This window comes from Calonectris borealis, chromosome 1 (assembly GCF_964195595.1).
Source record: "Calonectris borealis chromosome 1, bCalBor7.hap1.2, whole genome shotgun sequence".
Classification (NCBI taxonomy): Eukaryota; Metazoa; Chordata; class Aves; order Procellariiformes; family Procellariidae; genus Calonectris; species Calonectris borealis.
In genome coordinates this window covers 135,106,900-135,121,123 of record NC_134312.1, presented here as the reverse complement: position 1 = coordinate 135,121,123, position 14,224 = coordinate 135,106,900, and the positions used below count along the sequence as shown (strand labels likewise).

At 37.0% G+C, this 14,224-nt stretch overlaps 1 protein-coding gene across 9 annotated transcripts in view; it reads right to left on the bottom strand.

Moving 5' to 3' along the window:
- CTPS2 (CTP synthase 2) overlaps positions 1 to 14,224 on the bottom strand; it is a 78,535-nt gene that overhangs the window by 37,411 nt on the left and 26,900 nt on the right. For all 9 annotated transcript variants that reach the window (XR_012677576.1, XM_075175634.1, XM_075175672.1 and 6 more), the window contains 2 exons: positions 14,086 to 14,148; positions 13,413 to 13,456 (listed from right to left, as the gene is read on the bottom strand). Coding sequence is in view for 8 of the 9 variants with exons in the window: in XM_075175634.1 (XP_075031735.1) it covers positions 13,413 to 13,456; positions 14,086 to 14,148 (107 nt within the window). In the remaining variant the exon portion in view is untranslated. The remainder of the gene's footprint in view (positions 1 to 13,412; positions 13,457 to 14,085; positions 14,149 to 14,224) is intronic.

Here is a 14,224-nt window from a genome sequence, read left to right as displayed (position 1 = left end):
TTGCTAGTGCCCCCTGTACAGCATTACCTTACTTATACTTACTTTGCCCTACCTGAAACTCAGCAAAACATCACTCCTCCGTAAATCCATATGCGCCTTGCTGGAACGAAGATTTATGCATTTTTGAGCACTCTTAAGAATTTCAAAAACCAAATCCAAGTTTAGGAAGGAACAAAAAGTTTTAGGGTTTTAGCAATTACACGAACTGTAACTTTCAGCTGTGGCAGTAATGACCTTATTGCACTGCTGCATGAGCCAAGGTTCAGAAGGTGGAAGGATAAAACCTCTTCTTGAAATACATTCTCCCTCAAAACTGTCTCGTGTAACATAGAGTATCTACATCACAGGAAGTTTCAGCGATATAATAGTTTGTCTGTCAGATGTGTACATATGACAGCCAAAGCTGACACATATAGCTACAATGAATAACACATCACCAATTTAAAGCTGACTACAAACAACGCATCATATTAAATCATTCACCCCTGCAGCAGCCGCACCCAGTCCTGTTTAGGGAGACACCTTCAACGTCTCATTAGATATATGTCATAGTATAAGAAGGGAGAGCCTGGAAGAAATTCTTGTCAGGATAACCTATGTAGTTCAAGTTTAATTTGTGAGATGAGACAACACTTTTACAAGTCACCAGTGGAGGTTTTACAAACAATGGCAATTTTAACATAAGGAATGCATCACCTGTGACACATAAAGGATTTTACAACCCATCCTCAACTTCCATCTAACAGTTCCATACCTCAAATCAATGCTAGGTTCTCTGCAATGGCTGTAATGCAGTTTGCTAAACTTCTCGCCCATAATTATTTGATCTTTTTCAGAAAATTTGTTAACTGGATGTTCCTTCTCTCTCAGTCTGTCCTTTGTCTCCTCCTAGCCTGACAGTAAGAACCCATGGCACTGGCAACATTGAAAAGTTCTATCACAGCTCCCCTTACTTGCACTAGAGAATTAGGTTCCACATTTGCCAACATATACTTTGAAAAAGGTCCCATGTAGTAGACTATCAGTATCCCAACTTTAAAGCCTTTTCCTTTTTGCAGACAGCGCAAGAATGTCTGAAGATGACTGCAGTTGCAGGACTGATTCTCTGCAGAACTCACCAAAGCCATTATAGCCAAAATGAACGCACATCGTGGTAGCAGCAGACATCTGCATCTCCACGGCTTTCCTTCTATTATTTACAAGTTATCTGCAGTACAACTATGGAAAAAAAATGTATTCCTACTGATCTATTATCATATGTATCCCATATTTAACTTCAGATGCAGCATGGGGATTGGTATTTTACAACAGGCATAGATACATGTAAATTCTTTATACTAGTATTAGTTCTATACAAATACTGCTCTGCTTCTTTACTCAATAAGAAATCAAACTTATTTGACACCTGTGCAAGATTTCTTTGCAATCAGATAAGGAATCATATGTTCCACAGACTTCCTAATCCAGCCCAATTTACTTAAATTGTCCCATCATCTTTGTCCACTTCCACTCCAGAAAGTAACCAAAGTTAACAAAGTGCTTTGATCTAGTGACTGATGTCTGGAAGATAGAGATGATGCACAAGCAGTACACAAGTAGAAATAAGTAATATTAAGCACAAAACCACCTCCTGCTCCTTCTTTCCAAATGCACAACATCCACAAATATACATTCTCAATTATAGCCAACTTCACATTGACCGTGGACATTTCTATACTGCGGTCAGACCGTAACATAAGCCTCACAGAGATTCCTCAACTAGCTTTAAAGTAGTTGGGCTCACATACAAGTAACAGCGGTGTTGCTACAATAAAATACACCTAAGAAGGTGGAAAAATACTGGAGGGTTAGGGCGTTAACCCATCAGCGGAGGATTAAACAGGATGACCGAGATAGTTGCTGCCCTCAAGTGACAGCCCCGCCCCTGTGGAAGATGCCCTGTCCCTTCCAACAGTGTCAGTGAATGGCATAGAAATCCACTTGTAGACCAACCCATTTATAGTCCAGCACGTTAAGATAAACAAGGAGCACAGATTCACATACCATTCAGCAGGAAGGATGTGACAAGGGCAAAAGAGATAGCACCTGAGTTACCTTCCCACTTAATCCATCACTAAATGTGCATGAGACCGTGTACCCATGATGCCATAAGCTTCACCACTCCTACCACTAGCAGTGGTGCCCAGACTTCAGCCATCCCTGCAGCTTGTATTCTCTTACTCTCCAATGTGATTGGAATCGCTTGCTCCAAATATGCCAGCAAACCAGTTTACTAGGGCAATACTCAGCAATAGCCAATTTTGAGTGAACATTGAATCTGCAGACACCATCACTGAAACAAAATGACACACAATCATCCCAGGGACATGTGTGTGACGTGCATCCCTAAACAGACTTACAACACATCATCAACTTAGTTCTTTTTTTGCTAATGGCTTTGTATCTAAGCTACAATAAAAATGTCAATTCCAAAAGGATATGGTGCGTACTAACATGATTTCTCTAGCCCAGGGCAAACCCAATTGAATTATGTCATAAACTGCAGGAACAATATATATTCATAGAGCCAAGAAACAGCAGCAAAACACTGTAACCAAATCTGGACTGCTGCTTCTACACCAGGAATCAGCTTGCACAGATATCACAGCTTGATACCAAGTGCAGTTCTTCAGCATAGATAAATGCTGCTATCTGCTAGTCACACATCATCTAATAGGGGCAACAGTAATACATTATCTTCCCCTACTTTTGTTCGAATTCTTGGTCAGCAACCAGAATTCCTTACCCCTGGATATCATTCTGCCATTGCTGGGTTGGGCTGGATAAGCTGTACCTATTTCAGAACAGCCCTTATGTCTTACAAAGGGGTCTTCTGTCAAAGACAGCGTACTGGAGCCTGTCAAACTGAGTTCTGTTGCTGATTCTGACAGAGTTCAGAGATGCCACACAGATTACTGGAGGAGGGCACAGGTCTAAATGAGAGAGAAGAGGACAAAGAGTTGGGAGATCAAACTACAAATCCCAACTCTGCCACTCTCTCATTCAGATAGCCTCTTATAGATTACAGTACCTTGTGAATAAAGCTGATCCGAGGAGACTGGATTCATCCCCAGATTTGGCACGCAACTCTCGTGCAACTCTTGAGCAGGTCACCTAAATTTCCAGATGTTGGTCTCTCACTTTCATGGGAAGATGTTTCAGTAAAACTGGTTATTTTATTTTGCAATTAGGTGGTATTCTTTAATGAACCCTTAACAAATTAACAAGGCTAATGTGCTGAATTCCTTGAGTTGTGATCCCTCGAAATGCAATTCTTCTTCCATACCGCTAAGCATCTTACTACTTTATCTCCAAGACAGGGAGGTGCCTTTGGTACAAGTAAAGACAAGTCATTTGAATACTTAAAAAAAAGTTTTGCAAATACTGTAATGTCAACAATACACATCATGCACACCAGCTTCCTGACACTGCTTCCAAAAGGGATAAAGCAGTAAGCATGGTGAGGCTACCACAGGCAGGAGGTGTAGGCAAGAATTAGCAGGGAGCAGAAGCCTTAGCAGATCACCTTGTCATGCACAACCACTAAAATTTCACCATCCTCCACTAAAGGTGGAAAACAGGAGGGTAGGAGAAAGATGTTTGTTTTTCATTTTGTTTGCGGAAAGAAGAAGAAGAGAAAAGGACTTATGATTATCTTATTGTCATGAGCAGCCATAAAGTTCATGCCCCGGTTTGGTGTATGGGACTTGCCCTAAGCCATACAATGCATTCTAGACCAGGACTCCCAGATTTGCTTGCACTGCTACCGCCATCATAGCAGCAGTAGAGGTTCTGCTAGTGATGACAGCAGCAGCCCCTGACTTTCTATTGAGCCAAAAAGCAAACACAGGAGAAAGTGTGTTTCCAGCTTCATTCCTCAGTTGGATTAGACAAAGATGGGGGATGCCTGACCGCAGTTCTCTGACCCTCAAGCTAATGTCGAGCTTTTGCGCTGAATGTGAAATCAGTGTATTTGTTCTCCCCACAACAAACTTGAAATAACGTGTCAAGAAACTTGACAAAGTCTTCCACTATTAAAGACCTGTAGCCTGTCACCTCCCTGTAAAACGACATACAGGTTCTCCTCATCAACCAAATGCTTCAGGCACTATTTCAATCTGCCACACCATGAGTGCCCAGCTTTGGACACGGCATCTCAAGCAGGATGGGAACCAACTGGAGAAAGTCAAGAAAAGATGAGTAGATCCAAAAAGCAGACTCCCAAAGGAAGACTAAAATAGCAAGGATTTCTGAACTAAAAAAGGAGGACAGGGGATCTCCCTGATCTGTTAAAGGCCATTTTAAGAAGGAAGACGATAGGTCTGTTCTCCCTATCTGTGGAGACAGGATAAGCAAAGGGCTTAACTGCAGCAAGGCATGTGGACATTAGTAATACTGTCTAATAGTAAGATAAGGAATCACAAGGAATGGACCAGATAAGGAGGTTGTGGAGTTCCCATTATTCAAGGCACTTAAGAATATGTTAAGCAGACATCCAACATATATACCGGTGATCCCACTCTAGGGCAAAGGGAAGAATGAATTATATGATTCTCTGGAGGACTCGTCGAATACTCTTCTCTCTGACACTTTGGGAAGTAAGTATAAGCACATGCAAGCAGGCTGCTAATGCAAGGTGTGTATCTACGTGATTCATCTAGCAAACCTTGCCTAGTCTTCTCAGGAAACCTCCTACTTACCTGTCATGGAACCCTAGACCCATACACCTGCAGTTCCAAAAACACCCCTTCCAACCCACCCATCTCCTACAGACCCACAAAGCTCTTGGCTCAGAGTTGTAGGTGATGCAATGATGACTGCTTCTCAATAAGTGATGCACAGGGTGAAAGACCTAGTAAGTCAGCCTGGAGCTAAGCAGCAAAAAATGACAAAAGCAGACATCAGGCAGATTAGAAGCCACATGTAGAAACCACAGCCAGAGCCAGCAAGTCAGCAGTTACAAAACCAGCAGTGTTGGGTCATGAAACATCAACCACGGGCTGAATATCACTCAAAAATACCCCATCAAGGGAACATGATTACAGAACGTGCAGAACACGATACTCAGTTATGAAGGTGTTCCCAAGAAGGAACCGTTTTTCAGAACCTTAGATTCACTTTTCCCATTTAGAATGCTTCAGTCTTTTTCCATTCACATCATGGAGTGTTTTGATTCTCAATAGTAGCAACCAAAATTTTATCCCAGAGGAAATTCATCACTCTCCTGTGCTAAGAAATAGCACAAAATTTGGAGAACTGGCTTCAGCATTGGTTATTATCAACTCACACAAAGGGCAAGTAGCTTCTTCATATTTTATTTATTTATCTGGATCTTTTTAAAACAAATTTGTATTTACCATCTTCCAAAAGTCCATTATAATAACAAATGCTATACACATCCCCATAGGAGCCTTTTTCAGGCTTCTTTGGGTGTGGTACATCTTGAAGTATAAAATGCACAAATTCAAGTGAGAAAACCTCTCCAGGATGGCCTATAAAGACCAAATAAACCTACCTCAAGTGCAGTGGTGGATGCTGATGCTGACGCATTTCAGAGATTAAAAAAAAAAATATTACTCATTTCTACTGCTAAAGTATCCTATTCTTTTGACTATTGAAAACACAGTAAAACTAGTGCACTGACTCAATGACAAATGCTAGTTTCATAATTAGGGTGGAGCATGCAAGCAACTATAAAGGTTGTCCCAATCTGAGACTCTCACTTCTGCTGGATACATTTGAAAGCTCTGGATTTTCAGCGAGGTAAGCATAACCTAAACATATTGGGTGTTTCAAATCTTTGAACGTAACTTAGATTATTTTTTTCCTTGGGAGAGTTGATCCAGTTTCACAGAAAAAAAAAACAAAACACCACTCTCTTCATCTAGGTTAAGTAGTAATCATTTCATATGGTTAATAAACCGATGAACGGGGTGTCAGATGTGTTTCAAAATTTAGATGCACAGGATTGTTATTGTCTGCTTTGTTTGCAGTTATTCTTCAAGACAACATCTGAGAAACATGGAACATTTACTCAATGATAACCTTCTGAAGTATTTTACTCAGTATGCTTTAATGGAGGGTAGCACCAGTGCACTGTCCATTGGTGGGCTGAAAAATCTACTTCAGAATCAATTTGCACAGTACCTGAAGGTAAGTTCCACTCTTCTTATGTTCACTGTGCTTGCTATGAAATGGATAGGAAAAAAGAAATACAGGCAATGATTGCACAAGGCAGATTATTGCGCCCAAATGGTTTCACTGACTTCATAATTAATCCTGAAATAAGGGTCAGCTTATAAAACTTCATTCACATTAATGAACTGTAGCTCCAAACAGATATCTGAGTACGGAGTTTATAAAATGCAAAAATCTAAGAAGCTGTTTTGTTTGGGTTTTTTTACATAAACCAAATTTCACTTAGAATATTGCATCTGAGCCTTATAAAATATTTCTTGTCTCAGTCTAAATAATAAATCTTGAATCTAGAAAATATATAGAAAAATCTATAAACCAGCAGGACAAATTTAAAAGTAAGAGACATGAGCTAATTTCTATCTAGGTTAAGTTCCCACCATCACAAAATGAAAGAAGGTTTGCCATTCCAGAAAGATGCCAAGTAAAGAAAAGAGATGCCACCAAGCTAGAGAGAGAAATACCTGTTTCCTGTAGCTGGAAAAAATCTAGGTTCTGATTTCATATATATTCTCTGTCAGATCTTTCCTGAACTGGATTAGGAATCAATTTAGATTCTTTTGCTAGACAAACCCTTAAACACTGTGTTTTGGATAGCTGACAAAAGCAATTTTTGCTAAAGGTCTGAAAGAAGTTGCACCTCAATAGAAAAATCCAGTATTTTGCGAACTACAGTAATCCATTTTAGTAATTTCATTAACATGAAGTGGCTAATTAAAAACAAACAAACAAACTAATAAAACACAAAGACTTTTTCCTTTAAAAAACATGTCAGAAATTAATTGCCAAAAATTAATAGGAAATGTGATGGCAAATTCAGAAATATAATGCTTTTTATATTAGCTGTATAAACAATTATATATTAGCTATATTAGACAATTTAGCACCATACCCATTTTCCCAGATATGTGGAAATTGAAGTGTTCAGGAAAAGCAATACTGATGATTTCTGTCTGGATATCAGACATTTTCAAGCATGTAGTCTGTTTGCAGAAATATATGGCATCATAATAAATCAACATAAAAGCAGGACAGGACATTACAAAACATACATGGACATAAAGTATGAAGAAAGAAAACATCTTAAAAATTTAAATTATAAATCAAAACTGGTTTTATGTTATTTAACTAGTCTGATCAGGGATGTTATCAGAATACTCACTGCATCAGGATGTTACATGCACTCATACCAGACTCGACAAATAAAAGGAGCTAATAATTAAATAAGATTTAATACATCAGCAAGAATTTTTCAACAGTGAATACAGTATTCCTAGTAAAGAGGGGAAAAGGGGAGGGAAAGAGACTCTGAGGTCCTGGTCCAAAGCCTAATGAAAGCAGCGACACATTTTCAAATACTGTATGCAGGGCCCAAATTAGTATCTAATAAAGCAGTATGTGGTATTCATATTAATTTTTATTGGTGACTATGGTACATAGGTACATTGGTGACTTGGTACATGCTGCAGCTATTCCGCCTGCTCCATTTCCTAAATTCCAAATTTACCCACAAGACTGAAGTAATGTGTCCGAGTAATGCTTGATACTTCTCAAATGGTTATCATATCTTTGTTAACATTTTTGGCAGGAGAGAGCAGGCACTGTATTTCTAGTTTAACCAGTAAAACTGGTAAATACAATAACTACCAGTAACACCTTCAAGTAACACTGACTGTTATTGACTGCATCACTTCTTGGCAATATTCCTCATAGGAAAATAGTCATGGTAATCTATTTCTTTCTTTTTTCTTTTTTTTTTTTTTTTAATTCTTTCCTATAAAAACAGGATTCATTCTCACTTGATAACATAATTAAATCGTTGGACAAAAATAATGATGGAAGTGTCAGCTTTGATGAGTTTGTGATGCTTGTAAAAAAGATAACTGGTACAGGACAGTAAGGATCTGCAAGAAAGAATATCACTGCTTTGAAGGAGAAGAGCCTGGCGTTCGTGTACATTATACGTACACCTAAATCCACAGATTTGTTACAATTTTAAAACGTACAGAATAAAGATTTGACAGATAACAAAGTATGCCTTGTTTTGTGTTTCCTGCACATTCACTAGCCACATTTTCCAGCTAAGCTGCCTCACAATTAGTTCAGAACTACCTGTTTCTATTTCACGCTACATTTGAGAAAGTGTCGTTTAACAATCCCTGCTTTATCTGAGCTATTATTTTGACCTCTAGAGCAATTCAAATCAAATGGTTTCTAATACACACAAAAGGAAAGGTGTATCATTCCATTTGAAGAGTGTCCCCTAGTGTATACTATCCAATACTCCTCCCAGTTCAGTTTCATCATTCACATAAGGTGACACTTCCATACGGTAAAAAGTTCAAATTTTTAAAACATAAAGTACTTATTTTCAATAACAATGTAACAATGCTAAGTATGATGACTGTAACATTACATTTAAATTATATTTACATAAGTATGTACTTTTTTTTGTTATGACTCTTGTAAATGGGAATACATAAGTATATATAGGAACAGAGCGATTGCTGTTGCAATTAAAACATTCATTACATTTATTTGGTGCATTTTTAATCTTTTCATTGCATGATTCCCTGTGACATATGTATTTTCACATATGTAATTCATGGGCATTATTATTTAGTTTAAGAGGAAATTAGAGAGAAAGAAGAGAAATGAGAAGAATGGAAATTTTGAAGACAAGTAATTCAGTGGATTAGGCACTAATCATCCTAGAGAACTTGGAATTTTGGACTGAATTTTAACACCAACATCATCCATTACCCTGATAAAATCAGTTAGATCTCAGAGTTACTTAAGGATTTAAAGACTCAACTTAATTGCAAAGCTTATCAAGTGCACTCAAGATCCCATACTGCAGTGGTTCCTATCCCTGAATTTCCCCTCCATGAAATGAGGAATAAAGTACTGCACACTAGTGATGCATGAATAGAAGCCTCAAAAACTATGACATTTAAACATTATATGAATGTTCTAACCAGTTCCTGGGCCATTCTTTTATACAAACCCTTCAGTTGTTAAAATGTGTTATGTTTCTTGGAAGAAAATAAAATCATAATATTTATTATTTTTTTCTGGTTTATGAAAAAAAAAATTGTATTCTAAATTAACAATATGCTTTGATTTCAAAACTAAATATACCCCACACGCATTTCCTTACTAAGCTAAGTTAGCTACTTTACACACATAAGAAAAATCACAGAATTTTAAGAGGAGCTTTTGCATGAGTGGGATGTACATTCCTTTTCATCTCTTAGACAACCTTAGAAATTTTTGAATTCAATCAGGTTACTGATGTCCTGAATAGGAAAAGCAGGCATCAAGAAACAAACATGTTATAAGAGTGTCACCTACTGGCAAAATCTATTTCTGTACAATTTCTTGAGTTCACAGAAAATGCACTTATTTTACCTAGTGCAACATCTGAAGTTTCATGATCCTACACAAAATGCACTAGGTCATGAAGAACAATGGTCACAATTAAAATCAGGTTTTTTAAATTAAAAAAAAAAAAAAAGGTGTTTTAGAATTATTTCTGGAAAGAGTCTTTTTTTTTTCTAGAACAGTATTAGATGCAGTTGCAATAAAATTGACAAAGAACATAATTAAAAGGCTCATCCGAAAAAACAAACCTAAGTTTAATAGTAGAGGAAGACAAGGGCTATGGAACAAAACAAATAACACTTTTGCCATCCAGTGAATCCAGTTCATTAGCAGTTCACAGACTATACAGTCTCCCTTTAAAGGAGTTAATTTTAAAATTATCATTTGCAACAGAAAACTCATACTAAGCACTACTCTCAAGCAATTGCATTACTTTTCTAAACAGCTATCTTCCTGCAAAGAACAATAACAATTTACCTATCATTATTATCCAAAAGGCTAGAAAGTAAAGCAGAAAGCTTAAGAATATATAATGGGAACATGACCTGCAAATAAGCAACCAAGATGAGATCAAGAACCTGAGGGACTGTGATCAGTGCTCATGTACATCCCTCATTTTCCCTACTGAAATCAATCCTGTGTTAAAGAGGAATTGAAGACAAAAACCTAAGGTGGTATTTTGGTAGTGTAAATGGTACGGTCTGGTAAATACAGATAACTGCCATATCAGAGGTCTTTTTTTTTTTTCTTCTTCAGAGTACACATTTTTAATTTAAGCCTAAATGAAAATATCTAATAGCAACTTCAAATCTCTCAAACACAGCTTATAAATCACAGCTTAATAATATTTTCAAATTCTAGATCTCATTTCCTTTAAGTTTTCATCACATAGATATTCAGCTTTACGAACTTTTTTTTCCCTACGGTATTTTAAAAACACAATTTTGCCTGTTTTACATTATGAAGTCATTAACTTCCATTTTTTGTATGCAGAGACTACTATTTTTTCCAAGGTATTTGCAATCTTAACTCTACAATACTTGCACTCATTTACACGCCAATATAATTGATATCAATATTCCCCAAAACAAGCAATACAGTGTTATACAGGGTTTCCCTCCTTTATAAAGTTACTCATGGGTGCTTTTGCAGAACCCAGGTTGAGCAACATTGTTGTAATGATAGACAGTAGAAATAGATAAACAGCTAAAATGAAACAGATATTCAGCATTGCAAGCAACTCTCTACATTTGCACGTTCAGTTCTGCATTCATTATTGTTCAAAACAGATCAAGTCACAATTGCCTCATCACATAAAAACCTTTTACGATGCTCAAAACTTTTTACTAATGCAGACGATGCTCTTCTATAGTACAATAACTTGTGTTATTTTAATTGACAGACAGTTGCCAATAATATCATTTCTTATTACTTCATCCTCCTGTTTTTCCTTTGGAAGCCTAATTCTGACTTATAGGATTACTTGAAAATCTCAGGTTTTATTTCTAATAAAAAAAAGGTTCAAATTTCCACAGATGCAGACAAAAGGAAAGCAAGTAGACCAAGATATATTATACGTACTTCAGAAGAAATTATCGACTTTGGTGAGTTCAGTTCTGAGTATTTGAATGCTTAGCAAATTAAGAACGAATATACGTAGCTGCATATTTTATGGTTGCCCCTGAGTTCCCCTGCCAAACTACATATTTGAACTTTTGTCTTTTTTCCTTTTTCTTAAAAATAAAAGAAAATAGAACTACTGCCTCACCAGTACCTTTCTTCTCCCTCTTCAGTTTCCAAAGGAGCAGGAACCAAAAGAAAAGTATATTACTTTGGTCCTAAGTCAGCACTCAGTTGAATCACACAGTGGCATCACAAGACATTATCAGTGCTGATACAGTGTTTCCAATTAACTTTCTTGGATAATGAAATATCTACATCAGTTCAGTAGTTCACAAGCTTCACTAATCTGCTTCTCTTCCAACCGTTTTTATTGATTTGTTATTATATAGAATATCTAAACAGTTTTTAGCACGAGATGGACTCTGCTAAGACAGATTATTTAGTAGTTATAGTTATTGATAGTGCAAATTTCCCCTTTGGAATGATTTACATCTGTTTCTTGCCCAGAACTGAGATGTCAAAGATCAGATTAAGATGTTGAAATATGACTGGTAATAACCAATTTCAGAACCTTAATGTAGCTCAGAACAAAAGAATATCCATTATACATACTGCAAGCATACTGCTTCAATTGTAAATACTGTATTAATCTTCTATGACACATACATTCACTCCATTATTTTCTTGATTTTACGTCCACATAATTTTCTCTTTAACATATATACCTTACTTGCCCTTGAATGCAAACTGCAAGTCACTCAGTTAATTACTTATGGAATAAAATTTTGTCCTAGATATATTGTACTAATATACACTACAATTTCTGCAATAGAAGAAACTGCCAGCAGGGCTGCAGCAGACAAGCACCCATGTTCCTGACTTTCAGCTAAGTGTGGAGCTCTGCATCGGAGCCAGCTACTGTGAACAACCCTTAGAATAATGGAGAGAAACCAGCAGTTCCAAAGGGGGACTCACTCACTCCTGAAGATCTGTCTGCATCCTTTTGCTTCCCAAAAAATTTACAGTAAACTTTCAACATCTTCCACATTTTACAACATTTTGCTATTATGAAATTGACCCCTCCAGTGAAAGAGTATGTCTTTGCATACATTCAAGAAGGGTGAAGGAAGAGACCTCTTACGATGGCAAACCCACAAATTTGATGCCAAATGCAAAGTCTACCTTTGTTCACCTGAGGACATTTCCAAATGCCACCAAGTTTTAGCAGCAAGTCTCACAAGGAAACTCTAATTTACCTTCAAAAGTTCAGATTAGATTATGTCTCCTATGCATATAAACAACCTGGACAAACAGGTCAAATGCTTTAAAAGCCTCCTATGTGCATGTTTCAGACTAAGCAGATGTGGAAAAAGTGTATTTTACTTACAAATCCCAACAAAACTCTTTTGAAGGAAATTGATACAGAAACAGTAGGTCACTATGAGCAACCCACTTTATCACTAGAACAGATTTTTACATCTTACACCAAGATACCACTTTATTTCTCACACGTAGTTTTCTGTTCTTTTTCATTTTCTTAAAAAGCCTCTCTTACTGATCATTTTTAAGTTTTACAGTTATGACAATGTGATACCATACTCTCCTGAACTAGGAGATACCTGGAAGAACTCCACTCTCAAATTCTACCATTGGCACACGATACAGAGAGCCTGTCGTATCTACAGCATTGAAATTTTTCTCAAAAGGAGGACTGTGAGATGCATGGGGGAGGACGGTTGTAGTGGTTATTTATACTATTTATATAAAGAATTTTCTGACAGTTTTCCATATAATCCTTATCCTCTTATACACATTTATAATTTGATAATAGCTTCGTGCAACACTTTCTAGCTTCCCTTCATTTTTTTTTCTCCAGTAAAGCCAACCTAATCATTATTGTCTACTCCCAGCATCAGTCTACAGCCAAGGAAACTATTAGAAAAATTACAAAAACAAAGCTAAGGCAAACCACAGAAGCAAGCAGGTGAAGGCAAGGGACTATTAAAAGAAAATACCTTTTAAACAATACTCAATAGAGACAGCGGACACCTCTTCATGTCCTATCATGTAAAAATATAGATAGACCTTAACTTACACAGAAATAACTCCCTTTTTAATAAAAGATGTATGTTCACAAAACATATGCAGGATTAAAAAAAATCAGTACTTACAACAGGTTTTTTTGTGTCTGGGTCAAATTCTGTAGAATTTGCATCTGAAACAGAAGTTCAAAACAAACACAGTACATTTCCATTGTTCTACACGCACTACAAACTCCTCATAACAGTTCTGTGGCATTTTAGGGCTTGTCTGCATTTAAGCTACAATCTTGTATGTTGAAACACATACTGCATCGCTTTTAAAGCAACCACAGAAAGCACATGACCTCAGTCACACACACTCTCTTTCCTACTTCCCAAAACCTTTTCCTCAGCTCTTAGTGGTAGAAATTCATTGGTGAGTTAAATCTCTCCATATTACTACTGCAATGGCTATGGTTTGGCTACTCCAACTAATAAAAGCAAGTGAGAAAACCACTTCTCACTTTTTACTTCTCACCACCTGCACACTCCAGAAAGGGACTACAGAGGTGAACTGTAAACACTTTCTCCTACACTCTTTAGATCAAGAAGCAGGTTTCAAGCAATCTGCATAGTAAGAGTTCCTACTCCCTTGTACAGAAAAGTAGCACAGGGTGCTTAGCTGAAAATTATCATGTTGCAAGAGCCAAGTACCTAACAATCATAGGATCTAGATAATAATTCTAATAATAGATACACATTTCACACATAGAATAAAATTTCTTCTAAGCAAATCATATTCACACTAGCATACTGAGCTCACCTTTCCAATTCAAACAGTTTCTTGCAAATTCCACAACTGCTAATTGCATTCCCAGGCAAATTCCTAGAAGAGAAAACAAAAACCCCAGAATTTAACAGGACAAAGAGCAGGACTGACAAAGTACTTGCTGTTCCGTCTT